This window comes from Rhinopithecus bieti, unplaced genomic scaffold, assembly GCF_001698545.2.
Source record: "Rhinopithecus bieti isolate Rb0 unplaced genomic scaffold, ASM169854v2 scaffold_39856, whole genome shotgun sequence".
Taxonomy (NCBI): Eukaryota; Metazoa; Chordata; class Mammalia; order Primates; family Cercopithecidae; genus Rhinopithecus; species Rhinopithecus bieti.
This window is the reverse complement of record NW_016816291.1, coordinates 61,722-75,953: the sequence shown is the minus strand read 5'-3', so window position 1 is coordinate 75,953 and position 14,232 is coordinate 61,722. Positions and strand designations below refer to the sequence as shown.

The 14,232-nt window shown below is 42.5% G+C and overlaps 1 protein-coding gene across 1 annotated transcript in view; it reads left to right on the top strand.

Moving 5' to 3' along the window:
- Positions 1-14,056, top strand: part of SIN3A (SIN3 transcription regulator family member A) — an 88,571-nt gene extending 74,515 nt beyond the window's left edge. Inside the window, exons 18-21 of the mRNA XM_017854781.1 lie at positions 932-1,039; positions 1,926-2,020; positions 7,456-7,663; positions 11,225-14,056. Coding sequence (XP_017710270.1) covers positions 932-1,039; positions 1,926-2,020; positions 7,456-7,663; positions 11,225-11,455 — 642 coding nt within the window. The 3' untranslated portion in view covers positions 11,456-14,056. The remainder of the gene's footprint in view (positions 1-931; positions 1,040-1,925; positions 2,021-7,455; positions 7,664-11,224) is intronic.
- The last annotated feature ends 176 nt before the right edge of the window (positions 14,057-14,232 follow it).

The window sequence follows — 14,232 nt, the reverse complement described above, 5'->3', positions numbered from 1 at the left end:
TCAGCTCACTGCAAGCTCCGCCTCCCGGGTTTACGCCATTCTCCTGCCTCAGCCTTCCGAGTAGCTGGGACTACAGGTGCCTGCCACCTCGACTGGCTAGTTTTTTTTTTTATTTTTTAGTAGAGACGGGGTTTCACCGTGTTAGCCAGGATGGTCTCGATCTCCTGACCTCGTGATCCGCCCGTCTCGGCCTCCCAAAGTGCTGGGATTACAGGCTTGAGCCACCGCGCCCGGCGCAATTCTTAAATTATAAATTGTAAAAATGCAGGGTCTGCCCCCTATCCCCCGAAATCTATTTTGGAAGTAACTGTATTTGTGTGTATATGTTATGTTATTGTCAGGTTGTAAGCTTTACTAGCAGAGATCATTTTTTAAAGCTTTAAAAGAACACTGAGCTAGATCTAGCTTCTGACTCTGTGTGTTTATTGACTAGTGGTGTGCGTTGAGAAACCAGAACTCTCTGAATTTCAGTTTTGTTTCTGTGTGAAATGAAGAAAGGTGAAATAAAAAATTCTCAGGTTTCCTTCCAGGCTCTGATCTTCTCCGTGTGATTCTGATAGTTACCTTGTCTATTATGTCCTAGAAGTGGGATTATCAATGGACAGAGCATTGACATTTTTTGGTTCTGGCTACATGTGCCGTATTTCTTTCTAACAAAATATTTGTTTTGTAAAACGTTCTTACTGGCATTGATTATTATTTTAGCAAATTCTAGAAGTTTGAAACAGGAAATGGTACTTTTTCCTTTAACATATTTCATTTTACTTGTAGTAAGTGTAGACTTTTGCCTTTATCACTGGCCTCCCAAGATCTAGTATCTTCCTCGTCTCTTCAGTTGGAGCAAAGTTTACTAAGTTTATTGCCTCTGCACCTCTCATTTCCTTGAGAGGATAGATGATAGCTATAGAGACGGTCTTTTGTTTACGCTTAGGTTTCTTATTTGCAGCTTATGTTTATTCAGAGCCAAGGCCAGGTTCAGCTGACTATTGAGCTTCTGGACACAGAAGAGGAGAATTCGGATGACCCTGTGGAAGCAGAGGTATGAGCAAGTGCATCACACACCCCGGGTGCCAAGCAGAGGTGGCGTGTCTTGAGAGTCTGTCCAGTGACCCTGTCTGCCAAAAGGCCAAGGCACCTTAGGCCTGTTTAAGGGTCAGGACCTGGATGCTTAAAGTACAAGTCAATCCAGCCACGTCTTTAGCTGAAGAGAAGGGCTGCCTGGTTATAGATGTTAACCTCATCTTGCACTTAGTAAAGCTATCTCCTCTAAGTAAGTCTTATGGTTGGCAGCTTTCCTGTTTTTTCCTAAAGTATAAAAAACAACAAATGAGGTACTGTCTTTCTCGTGTCATCTGGATTCTTTGGGTCATGTTTACTTTATATTGGACTGATAAAGCACAGAGTTTTCAACCCCTGAATAGACAGGTGTGATTATCATAATTGGTTATGGCAGATAATGTACACGAGAGATGCAGGCCATATGTATGATGTTGCGGGGGACATGTGGGATGACCTGTTTGGTGGGAATGTTGGCTTGTTGGCAGATATTTTTGTTTTTTAAAGCGATGTCAGAAATCTAGATTGCAATGTGAAGGAAACTTTCACACATTTGCCACTGTAAATTTTGTTCTTTAACAAAATCCTCTGTGGGGAAATAAAACTTGTCATTGAGCCAGCTTCTACCTGTTTATGACTTCCGATAACCTTAGCCCCTCAGAGAAACTTAACAGTATTGCTGGCTAACAGAATTTTTAATCTGTGTTCCAGTACCTACTAACAATCATGTCTTTATAGAAAGGGACTTTTTTGATCTTGAAATTTATGAATTTGGGGCATTGTAGTCATAGAATTTACTAGAGTACCCAATGCATTATGAGCTGTTTTTGTGATTTCCTTCCACCTATATTTTGTGTTTGCCATCTTAGCGCTGGTCAGACTACGTGGAGCGATACATGAATTCAGATACTACCTCTCCTGAGCTTCGTGAACATCTAGCACAGAAACCAGTATTTCTCCCCAGGTGAGTGAGCCATGTCATCTGTCAGCAGTCCGTACTGTGCGTGATTGAGGAATGGAGAATTAAATGACTTTCACGTTCTTGGCTTTCATATATTTTATTCATTTGTTCTATCTGCCGGGGATGCTAATTCAAGGTTTATATGGCTGTCACAACATGGGCTTACCTGGAGCATGTGTCAAAGGATCCGGGAGGTGAGACTTATAGAGAATCAACAATAACCACCCTACTTTGGATGGCAATGTGTGTTAGAGTCTCCACAGTTCGATGGAAGAGGACTCACAGGACTCTGCATATAGTCATAGTCAAACTGATACAGTGCAGCAAGAAGATGCAAAGCAAAATCAGCAAAGGGAAAAGATGCCTGTGGCAAAGCTGGAGGAATCCAGGTGCAAGCTTCCTAGAATCCTCTTCCAGTGGAGTCACACAGGACACTCTTAATTCTTCCAACAATGAGTGTGACAACACATGTAAAATGCTGTCTTACCAGGGCAGCTCATTAGAGACTATGCCAGGATTTTTATTGAGATCTAGTCATCTAAGCACTGTATGTCTAGCATCTACCAAAATCCCAAACTCTCAGAAAGAAAGCAGGTTTTCAGCATAAGCTATAGAGTTTGTACAGATAGTTTAGGTACAGTGTGACACTTACATGAGTTAAGGAATGGTAGAACATGGCCCAAAATCCAAGATCCCAGCCCCTAGCCAAGGGCCAACTTTTATAAGCAGGCTTTTCAAAGAATAGCAGTCTTAGGCCTGCTACATTAACTCTTTTCTGCACAGAATTTTTAAAATGTTCCCTCTGTATATAGGCAGATTGTGATACTGATCCTCCAAGTATATGAAAACAGAGTTTAAGAAGTATAAAATGGGTAGAATGGCTTTCTTCCTTCCTAAAAGTTTTGAATTGAAATCTTATGTCTTAGGTTTCCAAGAAAATATCATCCCAGTGTTACTAGACTTACTGAGTCCTAATGAGAGCATGGGCAAAGGGGTACCAGGAAAATGGGCCCTGCCAGGTTTTCCATTCATGGAATCATTTAACACATTTGAGCAGTTGCTCTGTGTCAGATTCCTCTCAACAAAACAGGCTCCATGCTAATAACATACTACAATAAACCTGTCATCATGTGTCTCCCACCAGGATGTGAGGAAGGAGGCACATTTATGTACTGTGAGAAAAAAGAAATTGATATAATCGTTCTGGTGGCAGGATAGTTGAAGTATATGGAACCTTCCCTCCAGAATTTCAGTTTTTAATTATTTGTCTGACAGCTAAGGGGCTCACCTTACTGGCCTTGAGACCCCTTACACTCTTAGAGCATGAGTTCTCCAAAAGCTTTTGTTTATATGGATTATACTGGTAATATTTACCAAGTTAGAAATAAAAACAAAGAAATGTTTTCAATCTTTAATTCATTTGAAAAATAACAATATTGTGCCAGGCATGGTGGCTCACGCCTGTAATTCCAGCACTTTGGGAGGCTGAGGCGGTAGATCATGAGATCAGGAGATCGAGACCATCCTGGCTAACACAGTGAAACCCATCTCTACTAAAAATACAAAAAATTAGCTGGGTGGCCGGGCGCGGTGGCTCAAGCCTGTAATCCCAGCACTTTGGGAGGCCGAGACGGGCGGATCACGAGGTCAGGAGATCGAGACCATCCTGGCTAACATGGTGAAACCCTGTCCCTACTAAAAAAAAAAATACAAAAAACTAGCCGGGGCGACATGGCGGGCACCGTGTAGTCCTCTAGGGCTACATCGGGAGCTGGAGGCAGGAGAATGGGCATGAACCCGGGGATGCGGGGGAGCTTGCAGTGAGCTTAGATTCGGCCACTGCACTCCAGCCTGGGTGGCAGGAGCGAAACTCCGTCTCAAAAAAAAAAAAAAAAAAAAAAAAAAAAAAAGCTGGATGTGGTGGCGGCCGCCTGTAGTCCCAGCTACTCGGGAGACTGAGGCAGGAGAATCGCTTGAACTGGAAGGCAGAGGTTGCAGTGAGTGGAGATCGCACCACAGCACTCCAGCCTGGGTAACCGAGCGAGACTCTGCCTCCAAAAAATATATATATATATCCCATTATATTTTTTAATAATATTTTTTAATGAAAAGCTAATTCAAAACAAAAACTAGTGAGTAGAGTGGCATTGCTTGTCTTTCATAAATTTGTTTAATGTCTGGCTTACTAGAAGAACAGCTGGATTCTCATGTCTGTTTCTACATTCAATCTGTTGCATTATGTTGTTTGGTTGAAATATGTGAAGAAAATCTGGTCTCACGCAAATGTGTAGCTGGAAAAAGGAATATTTTCAGATCCTTCAGATAACTGGATATTCTTTGATATGACAACAAAACTACAAGTGATAGTTTTTGTTTTTGAGACGGAATTTCATTCTTGTTGCCCAGGCTGGAGTGCAGTGGCGATCTCAGCTCACTGCAACCCCTGCCTTCTGGGTTTAAGCAATTCTCCTGCCTCATCCTCCCGAGTAGCTGGGATTTCACAGGCATGTGCCACCACGCCCAGCTGTTCTTGTTTTTTTAGTAGAGATGGAGTTTCTCCATGTTGGTTTGGCTGGTCTCGAACTCCTGACCTCAGGTGATCCTCCCACCTTGGCCCCCCAAAGTGCTGTGATTATAGGTGTGAGCCACTGCACCTGACCCCAGTGATAGTTTCTTTTTTTTTTTTCTTTCTTTTTTTTGTTTGAGATGGAGTCTCGCTCTGTCGCCGAGACTGGAGTGCAGTGGCGCTTTCTTGGCTCACTGCAAATTCCGCCTCCCGGGTTCACGCCATTCTTCTGCCTCAGCCTTCCAAGTAGCTGAGACTGCAGGCACCTGCCACCACGCTCAGCTAATTTTTTGTATTTTTAGTAGAGACGGGGTTTTACCATGTTAGCCAGGATAGTCTCAATCTCCTGACCTCGTGATCTGCCCGTCTCGGCCTCCCAAAGTGCTGGGATTACAGGCGTGAGCCACCGCGCCTGGCCAATAGTTTCTTAAAGGTTAGTAGCAATATCAATTTATACATCAGTGGGCTTTTCATACAGTTGTCAAAATCCATCATCATGTGTCTCTCACATGTGTTACCAAATTCCAATATCAGTTTATACATCACTGAGATCTCTCATTCATGTGTATCATGAATGAATCTTTTTTTCTCTATGATTTTGTAACTATGCAATTGGCTATTTGGAAATATTAGCTCACTAAGTTGTACAGACCTACTAAATGTTGATATATTTTACAGTGTCTCCAAAAAAAATCACATTAATTAATATCACTATCGCTAGGTCATCAAACAGATCTTTAAGTATTGGGAAGCTGTCAAGCTCAGGGTGGCTAATACCAGTTCACCACAATTCTTAGTTTTGCTTGAAAATTCTAATCTTATTGGCAACATTATTTTCCTTGAAGTGATAGGCTCCCTTGTTCATTTTTGAGAAAACATCTGCCAAATACTTGGCTGAGATTGACTATATTTAGTCAGTTCTTTCAGGTAAAAATGGTGATCCACTTACAACTCAAGCAATTGCTCAAGTACTTTTTCTTTAAGAATACCATTGTACTTTAGCACACAAAAGTGCTTTATATGTAGTTCCCATTTTATCACGCAGCGTGTTAAAAAGATGTAAACTAAGGGGTTGGGATTTAATAAAAAATGTTACTCCTTCATCAGAAACATTCTTTTTTTTTTTTTGAGGCAGAGTCTAACTCTGTTGCCCAGGCTGGAGTGTGGTAGCATGATCTTGGCTTACTGCAACCTCCACCAGCCAGGTTCAAGTGATTCTCCTGCTTCACCTTCCCAAGTAGCTGGGATTACAGATGCGCGCCACCATGCCTGGCTAATTTTTGTGCTTTTATTAGAGATGGGGTTTCCCCATGTTGGCCAGGCTGGTCTCAAACTCCTGACCTCAAGTGATCTGCCTGCCTCAGCCTCCCACAGTGCTGGGATTATAAGTGTGAGCCACTGTGACTGGCCCATCAGAAACCTTCTTAAGTGAAACTGGCTTTTTTCACTTAATGTCATTGTACGGTCAGTGTGAAGTTCAAAGACTTAAATCACAATCGCATGAAGTTACAAAATCATGGAAGTAAAAGGATTCATTCATGGTACAAGATAAACCAATAGAGTTTGACAACTGTATGAAAAGCTCAGTGATGTATATAGATTGATACTGGAATTTGGTAACAATTTGTTTGATATTGCAAATACAGTTTGGCGCCACCACCACCATTTTTATTCACCATTACATTTATGGTGCCAGTGCAGATGTCAACACAGCAAAAAAGGGAAATAATATTTTAGTATTATTATGAAAATAGTTTTGATCTCACAGATCTCCTGAAAGGGTCTTGGAACCCTTTGGACAAAGAACTACTGTCTGCAGAAATACATGTATACAAAGATACTCACTGAAGCAATATTTTGGGTTTGTTTGTTTTTTTTTTTTTTTGAGATAGTATCTGACTGTCTCCCAGGCTATAGTACAGTGGTGGGATCTTGGCTTACTGCAACCTCCACCTTCTGGGCTCAAGCAATCTTCCCACCTTAACCTCTCAAGTTGCTGAGACTCTAGGCACACATCACCACACCTGCTTAATTTTTTTTATTTTTTGTAGAGAAGGGGTTTTTGCCATGTTGCCCAGGCTAGTCTCAAACTCCTGAGCTCAAGCAATCCACCTGCCTCCCAAAGTGCTGGGATTATAGGCATGAGCCACAATGGCCAACCTGAAGCAGTGTTTTTAATAGCAAGTTATGAGAAACAATATAATTGTCTAGCTGATAACCTTTCTTCACTGGATGTTGAGGAGATTAGCGAGCCTCCCACCCCTCAGGGCATCCATTCATGTGAATTATCTTCTTTCTTGTGTATGTAGAGTGGCACTAGTTTATATCATCTGGGGAAAGTTTTAAAAACAGGCATTCAAATAATTTTTTGTTACGTGGTTCAGATGAGGAACCTCAGTTGAAATAAACTGTTAAGGAATGATAAATTGGGGTACATTTTTCTGCAGCAGTTAAAGAGAGTAAGACAAATCTGTCATGAAATGAAAAAATACTTATGACAGTAAGTGAAAAGTTGAGGACAAAATATATAGTATGATCCTATTTTGTCTTAAAAACAAATCCCAAAGCAGAATTATAGCTGGTAATTACATGTGTAAATTTACAGACAGAGGCCCAGAAGTTTCTCATTAAAACTCTTAACTGGCTGCATCTGCTAAGGCAAGTAGGGGATGGGCGAAGATTTCTACTTTTTATTCTGTGTACTTTTGCAGTTGAAATTTTTTTTGCAATGAAACAACTGAACATTTTTGTATGTATTTAACAAATTGGGATCAGTACTATGTAAGCATATAATAAAGAAAACTCACTTGGGGGAAGTCACGGGAATCTGTGTCTGGACGAGCTCTCATCCTTCAGGGCTTTTCTGCCATAGGAATCTACGGCGGATCCGGAAATGTCAGCGTGGTCGAGAGCAGCAGGAAAAGGAAGGGAAGGAAGGAAACAGTAAGAAGACCATGGAGAATGTGGATAGTCTGGATAAGCTGGAGTGTAGATTCAAGCTGAATTCCTACAAGATGGTGTATGTGATCAAATCAGAGGACTATATGTATCGGAGGACTGCCCTGCTCCGGGCTCATCAGGTGAGAACCAGTAACTGTAATTTCTGTACACATCTGCCACCCTAGCTAGGAGCAGGGGAGGCCCAGAGTCTTCTGATTATTTCTCTTTGTTTATGCAAACCTGTTCTTGGAGCTGAGACTTAGCTGAGGAAGTAGGTATATTGGTTTGCTAAGGATGCTGTGACAGAGTACCACAGAGTGTGGCTTAAACGACAAAAGTTCTGGAGACTAGAAGTCCAAAGTCAGGTGTCAGCAGTGTTGGTTCCTTTTGAGGACTGTGAGGGACAATCTGTTCTAGGCCCCTCTTAGCTTCTGGTTCTTTGCTGGCAATCTTTGGCATTCCTGGGCTTGTAGATCCCTGCCTTTATCTTCATATGGTGTTTCTACCTGTGTGTGTGTCTGCCTCCAGATAAGGTCACATTTGGAAGTACTGGGGGCCAGGACTTCAATATTTGATTTTTTGTTTGTTTGAGACAGAGTCTTGCCTGACACAACCTCCCAAAGTGCTAGCTTTATAGGCGTGAGCCACCACACCCAGCCAACATAAGAATTTTAGGGAGAACACACTTCAGCCCGTAAGAGCACATAAATACCTGGTGGCACCTTTTTAGTGAATTTACTCCCAGTATTTACATCTCAAGTAGTATCTGATCTTTTGCTTGTATGAATTCTACCTGTTTTTACATTCTGTCTCAATTGTGAAACCTTCCTGCTGCAGCTGTGTACAGGGTGTTATGCCAGGCCGTGGGACTACAGCCATGAAGTTGAGCAGATGAAGTAATGTGATGATATGCACTACCAGGGAAACAAATCAGGTGCAGTGATCAAGGGTAACTAGCATATAGGCCTTGCTTTCACTGGAGGAGGCTTCCCAAAGGAGGTGATGCTTGAGGCCTGAATAATGACAAGGAATTAGCCTGGTGAAGAGTAGAGGATGGGTGTTTTCTAGACAAAACAGCAAGTACAAGGCTGGGAGGAAAGGACATAGCATATTCAAGAAATTACAGACACCATTGTGACTCAAGGTTGCATGAAGTTAGAAGGGTAGGCAGAGGCCACATTACTTTGTCTAATTGGCCATGGTTTGGAGTTTGTTTGAGATGCATTGGGACATTTGACAAAGATAGCTTAGAGTGCTATGAGGAGAGTGGAGATGGGTATGTATAAAGTTGGAAGAGCAGAGACCACTCAAAAGGGTGCCCTTGTCCAAATGAGATTTGGGGACCACCCAGACTACTAGGGTGGCAGTGGAATTGGAAGAATTACATTGTAGATTTTATGTGTTTATTTATTTTTGAGACAGAGTTTCGCTCTTGTCGCCCAGGCTGGAGTGCAGTGACCCAATCTCGGCTCACTGCAACCTCTGCCTCCCGGGTTCAAGCGATTCTCCTGTCTCAGCCTACTGAGTAGCTGGGATTATAGGCATGCGCCACCACGCCTGGCTGATTTTTTGTATTTTTAGTAGAGATGGGGTTTCACCATGTTGGCCAGGCTGGTCTCGAACCCCTGACCTCAAGTGATCCACCCACCTCAGCCTCCCAAAGTACTGGGATTACAGGCGTGAGCTACCACGCCCAGATGTAGATATAATTTAGATATTTAATTGACAAGAGATGGTGTTGGATCAAATGTGGGGGTAAGCGAAAGGAGGACATCAAGGATGGTGCCTAATTCGTTTTGGGGTTTTTTGGTTTGTTTTGTTTTGCTTAAGTGGAGATTTTAGGGACTCACCTGTTAATAGAAAGGGGTTATGAGATTTGGGAGACAGACAAAGTGCTGTTTTAAGTTTGAAAGGACTACAGAACTTTCAAGTGGGAGATGTTGAACACACAGTTTAATGTATGATTATCCCTCGAATGACACGGGTTTGGGGCACTGGCCCCTGCACAGTCAAATCTGTGTATAATTTTTGACTCCCCCGGAATGGAACTACTGATAGTCTACTGTTGACTGGGGGGCTTACTGATAAACAGTTGATAGACATATTTTGTATGTTGTGTGTATTGTATATACTGCATTCTTTTTTTCTTTTTTTCTTTTTTTTTTTTAATGGAAATAGACACAGGGTCTCCTTACATTGCCCAGGGCTGGTCTTAAACTCAGGGGTTCAAACAACCCACCTGTTTCAGCCTCCTAAAGTGCTGGGATTACAGGTGTGAGCCACTGTGCCCAGCCTATACTGTATATTCTTACAATAAAGGAAGTTAGAGAAAAGAAAATGTTAAGTCATATGCAAGAGAAAATATATTTACTCTTCATTAAGTGGATGTGGCTCATCATAAAGGGTCCTCATTCTCATCTTGTTGAGTAGGCTGAAGAGGGAGGAGGAAGGGGAGGGGTTGGTTTTGCTATCTCGGGGTTGGCAGAGGTGGAAGAAAACTTGCCTATCAGTGGCCCTGTGCCATTCAAAGCCGTGTTGTTCAAGAGTCTGCTGTACTTCTCTCATGGCACAGAGGGAAGCGCACTGGCATGATCTCAGCTCACTGCATCCTCTGTCTCCCGGGTTCAAGAGATTCTCTTGCCTCAGCCTTTCGAGTAGCTGGGATTACAGGTGTGCACCACCACGCCTGACTAATTTTTTTTGCTATGTGTTGTGTGTCTGCCTGTCTCTGATTCACATTATTTGGGACACTGGGCAACACCAGTTTTGTTTTTGTATCTCTTCTAGTATCCTTGCATGTGGTCACCAATAAATTTTTACTGGGTGTGTTGGTGGGAACAGAACCCCCTACAGAAGATCTGACAATCCTGGACTCTACTTGCCAGGGTGGGGTAACACAGTGGAGGGAGAGTGGGTTTTAAGCCCTTTGCTTTGCACTATCTGGCTTAAAAGTGGATCTCCATGCTGATAGAAGTGATCAGTGGCTCACTGGGTCCTACCCAAGATACATTAGAATCAGCTGGGTTGCTGGTTTAAAATGCACATTGGTAAAACCAAGGAAGTGTGGGGTTTTGGGTTTTTTGTTTGTTTTTGGAGACAGGGTTTGGCTCTGTCATCCAGGCTGGGGTGCGGTGGTGCGATCTCAGCTCGCTGCAACCTCCACCTCCCAGCTCAAGCGGTCCTCCCATTTCAGCCTACTGAGTAGCTGGGACTACAGGATTGTGTCACCACGCCAGATTAATTTTTGTATTTTTGTAGAGATGGGGTTTTGTCAGGTTGCGCAGGCTGGTCTCAAACTCCTGAGCTCAAGAGAACTGCCTGCCTCGGCCTCCCAGAGTACTAGGATTACAGGCGTGAGTCACTGCGCCTCATCGGAAATGTGTCTTTTTAACACATTCCCTAGGTTATACTAATGCATGCTAAAATTGAGAACACTGAGCTTTTTCAGCCCAGAGCCTGTGTTCACATTTCTTTGGAGGCTTTATGGATTTTCATGCCCTCACATGTTCTATGTTCTTACTACCTCTTTAACTTCTCTTTAAACAGAAAATCCTTTTTTTTTTTTTAAAGAAAACAAAACAGTATCTAAGACTTGAGCCCAATCTCTCCTTTGTTCCTTTAGAAGATTAGGCTTTGTATTTGAAGGGCTCTTTTTTGGTTCTGCTTCATTTAATAAAAAATATTTTTTTTCTGTTTTGCAGTCCCATGAGCGTGTAAGCAAGCGTCTACATCAGAGATTCCAGGCCTGGGTAGATAAATGGACCAAGGAGCATGTGCCCCGTGAAATGGCAGCAGAGACCAGCAAGTGGCTCATGGGTGAGGGGCTGGAGGGCCTGGTGCCCTGTACCACCACCTGTGATACAGAGACCCTGCATTTTGTGAGCATTAACAAGTATCGTGTCAAATACGGCACAGTATTCAAAGCCCCTTAACTGCAAAGCCAGAGCAGATAACTTGGGGTGTGTGTGGGGGTGTGTGTGTAGGCCTATGCATTCACACACTGAAGAAACAAGGAAGATGCCTTTCAAGCCTCACTGGGCCTCTCTGGGACATGGCCACCTGACCTGTGTGTGGCTGGTGCAGCCTGGCACCAAGTGGGCTACCTGTTAGGAACATGAATACCTTACAAAGCTGAAGCTGGAACTTTTCCCAAAGGGTTTTGGGTATAGCCTGCCCTGGAGGGGAAGGAAGTCCTTGCAAGCAAAGACGTGCAGTTTGCTTGCACACACCAGCAGAGCTAAGACTGGAGTCTCCTGTGGCCTAACTTTCAGTGAGGGAACCGGATGCTGTTCACACTTTGGATGGAGATGCATTTACAAAACAGACTGGGGAAGGACTTAATACTCAGATGGATTGGAACTATCACGGTCACTGCTCCTCTCCCCTCCCCACAAAAGGAAAAAAAAAAACAAACTGGATTTGATTTTTTTTTTCTGGTCACTTGAGCACATCTAAGATCACCCATTAGGTTTTATCTGGGACCTGCAGTTTGGCTTTGGGATTGATCATCTTGTGGATTTTATTCCTGACGAATCCCTTGCTGCCTACCCTTTCTCTCCTCTGGTTCTCAACCTCAACGAGTTCAAATCAGTCGTCCTTTTTAGCTCCCGTGGAACTGTTTTGTATCTGCCTCTTTACTAGTCTACCCTAGTGCCATCCACCAGCTTTACTCTCTGACACACACATGCACACACACACGATTTTAACTTGTTTTTTTGTACATAATGTACATACTGTCAATTTTTTATTAAAAGAAATATGCTTTGATGTGCTAGCATAACTGCTCTAGCTTCTTGTGTACCATAGTACTATGTGGCTTCAGATTTAGTACCTATGAACAGATGTACAAGACATTTATTACACTTTTTACCAAAGGGAGTTACCATTGTAGTACTTTTGTGTAAAACTTGTCTTCCCCTTTGCCCCCAACTTTTTTTTTTTTTTTTTTTTTTTTTTTGTAAATAAATAAAGCTTGGTTCTTACTTAAGGAATAAACTCTCAACCCACGTCCCTTGTCCTCACCAGAAAATACTGTGAAGCAGGGATTTTGGCTTCAGTTCCTTATCCAGGGTAGAAACAGGATTTTGCTTTAAATACTTGTTACTTGTTCTAAATCAAAATATTCCAAAATCTTAGAATACTTTAGTCTTTTAGTACATGTTTTTTCCCCTTGTTCAACTATCTGAAAATATTTTATATTTGGGTAAGCTGTCAAGCTATGTAGTTTGTATTTCTATATATTTTTTCTTATTCACATTGGTGATGGATGGGGGTGAGCAACTTAAATACCAAACCAGTATTTGAAAAAAAGTGTGTATAAGGCATGTGGTTTACCTTATAAATGGGGTTGGGAGGGAGAGAATTTGAAATGGGATACCTATTTTTTTAATTACATAAATTTAAACTAGCATTTAAACATGAATAATTAGAATTTTTCTATGTGGTTAACCTGGACTTTCTGAACAAAGACCAACTGAGCCCCTCCCAGTACTCTGGTGGATTTTTCTTCAGCAACCATTACGCAAGTCTTAGTTGTAAGCAGCAATGTTTTGTGTGTTTTATGTTTGCTTTTTAGTTAAAATCACCACCACCACCAAAAGAAAATTTTTTGGCTCTTGGATTTTCAAACTACATGGTAAACCTGATTTTAGGCTTTTATTATTGTTTAAAGACAAAGTCTCACTTTATGACCCACACTGGAGTGCAGTGGCACGATCATAGCTCACTGCAGGCTTGACCTCCCAGGCTCAAGCAATCCTCCCACCTCAGCCTCCTGAGTAGCTGCATGCCACCACACCCAGCTAATTTTTTAACTTTTTGTAGAGACAGGGTCTTGCTATGCTGCCTAGGCTAGTCTCAAACTCCTCTCCTCAAGCTGTCCTCCCACCTCGGCCTCCCAAAGTGCTGAGATTACAGGTGTGAGCCACCAAAGCCAGCCTGATTTTAGGCTTCTTTTGTATTGGGGAGAGGAGACTGTGAGCCGAAGTGTAGGGTGCCAAAAAGAGCTTTGTGGGATAAGATTTTAGGGCAAAACTGGGGCAATGTCTGACTTGGGAGTGGTCATGTGTACTGATTTCAGGGAAAGATCCTGAGGTTTTCTCAGAAATGATTCACCTGTTCCCCTGTGTTCCCTCAAGAAAGGTCATGTTGACCTGGAACCATAGGGGAAACTGGTGGGGTGTGATCAGGGTCAGCCCTGGCTGTTGCTGCCCCTGCAGTGTTACATCCAGAGCACCTGCCTGCAGGTCAGAAAAGGATTTCAAGGCCAGTTCAGGAGAAAGTCCCAACCCACCAGTGCAACCAACAGAAGACAGTTTCACCTACAGCCTGGGTTTTCACAAGTATCATTTTTATTCCTCCTGCTGTCTGACATCTGAGCTCCAGGCTCTAAACCCAATCTGTATTATATGCAGCAGCAGGTTATCTTTATTTTAAATCACATTTGGTATTCTGTACTTAGTCACCTTTCCGTGTGATTTGCATTTGAAATGTTGTAAACTTGGTCAGTATTTCCATTAAAATATCAGGGCTAATCTTGTGTATTTTTTTTGTTCCTAATGATTTTATAGACACTCTCTTGGCAACCCCAGGAGAAAAAAAAAAAGCTCTCAGTGGAGTACTAGGGGTGAGAATGAAACTGGAGTTCTGTTTCTGGTATTATGATTTCCCTGGACTCTACAGTCCTGTATGGTGGAATACATTTTCCTAT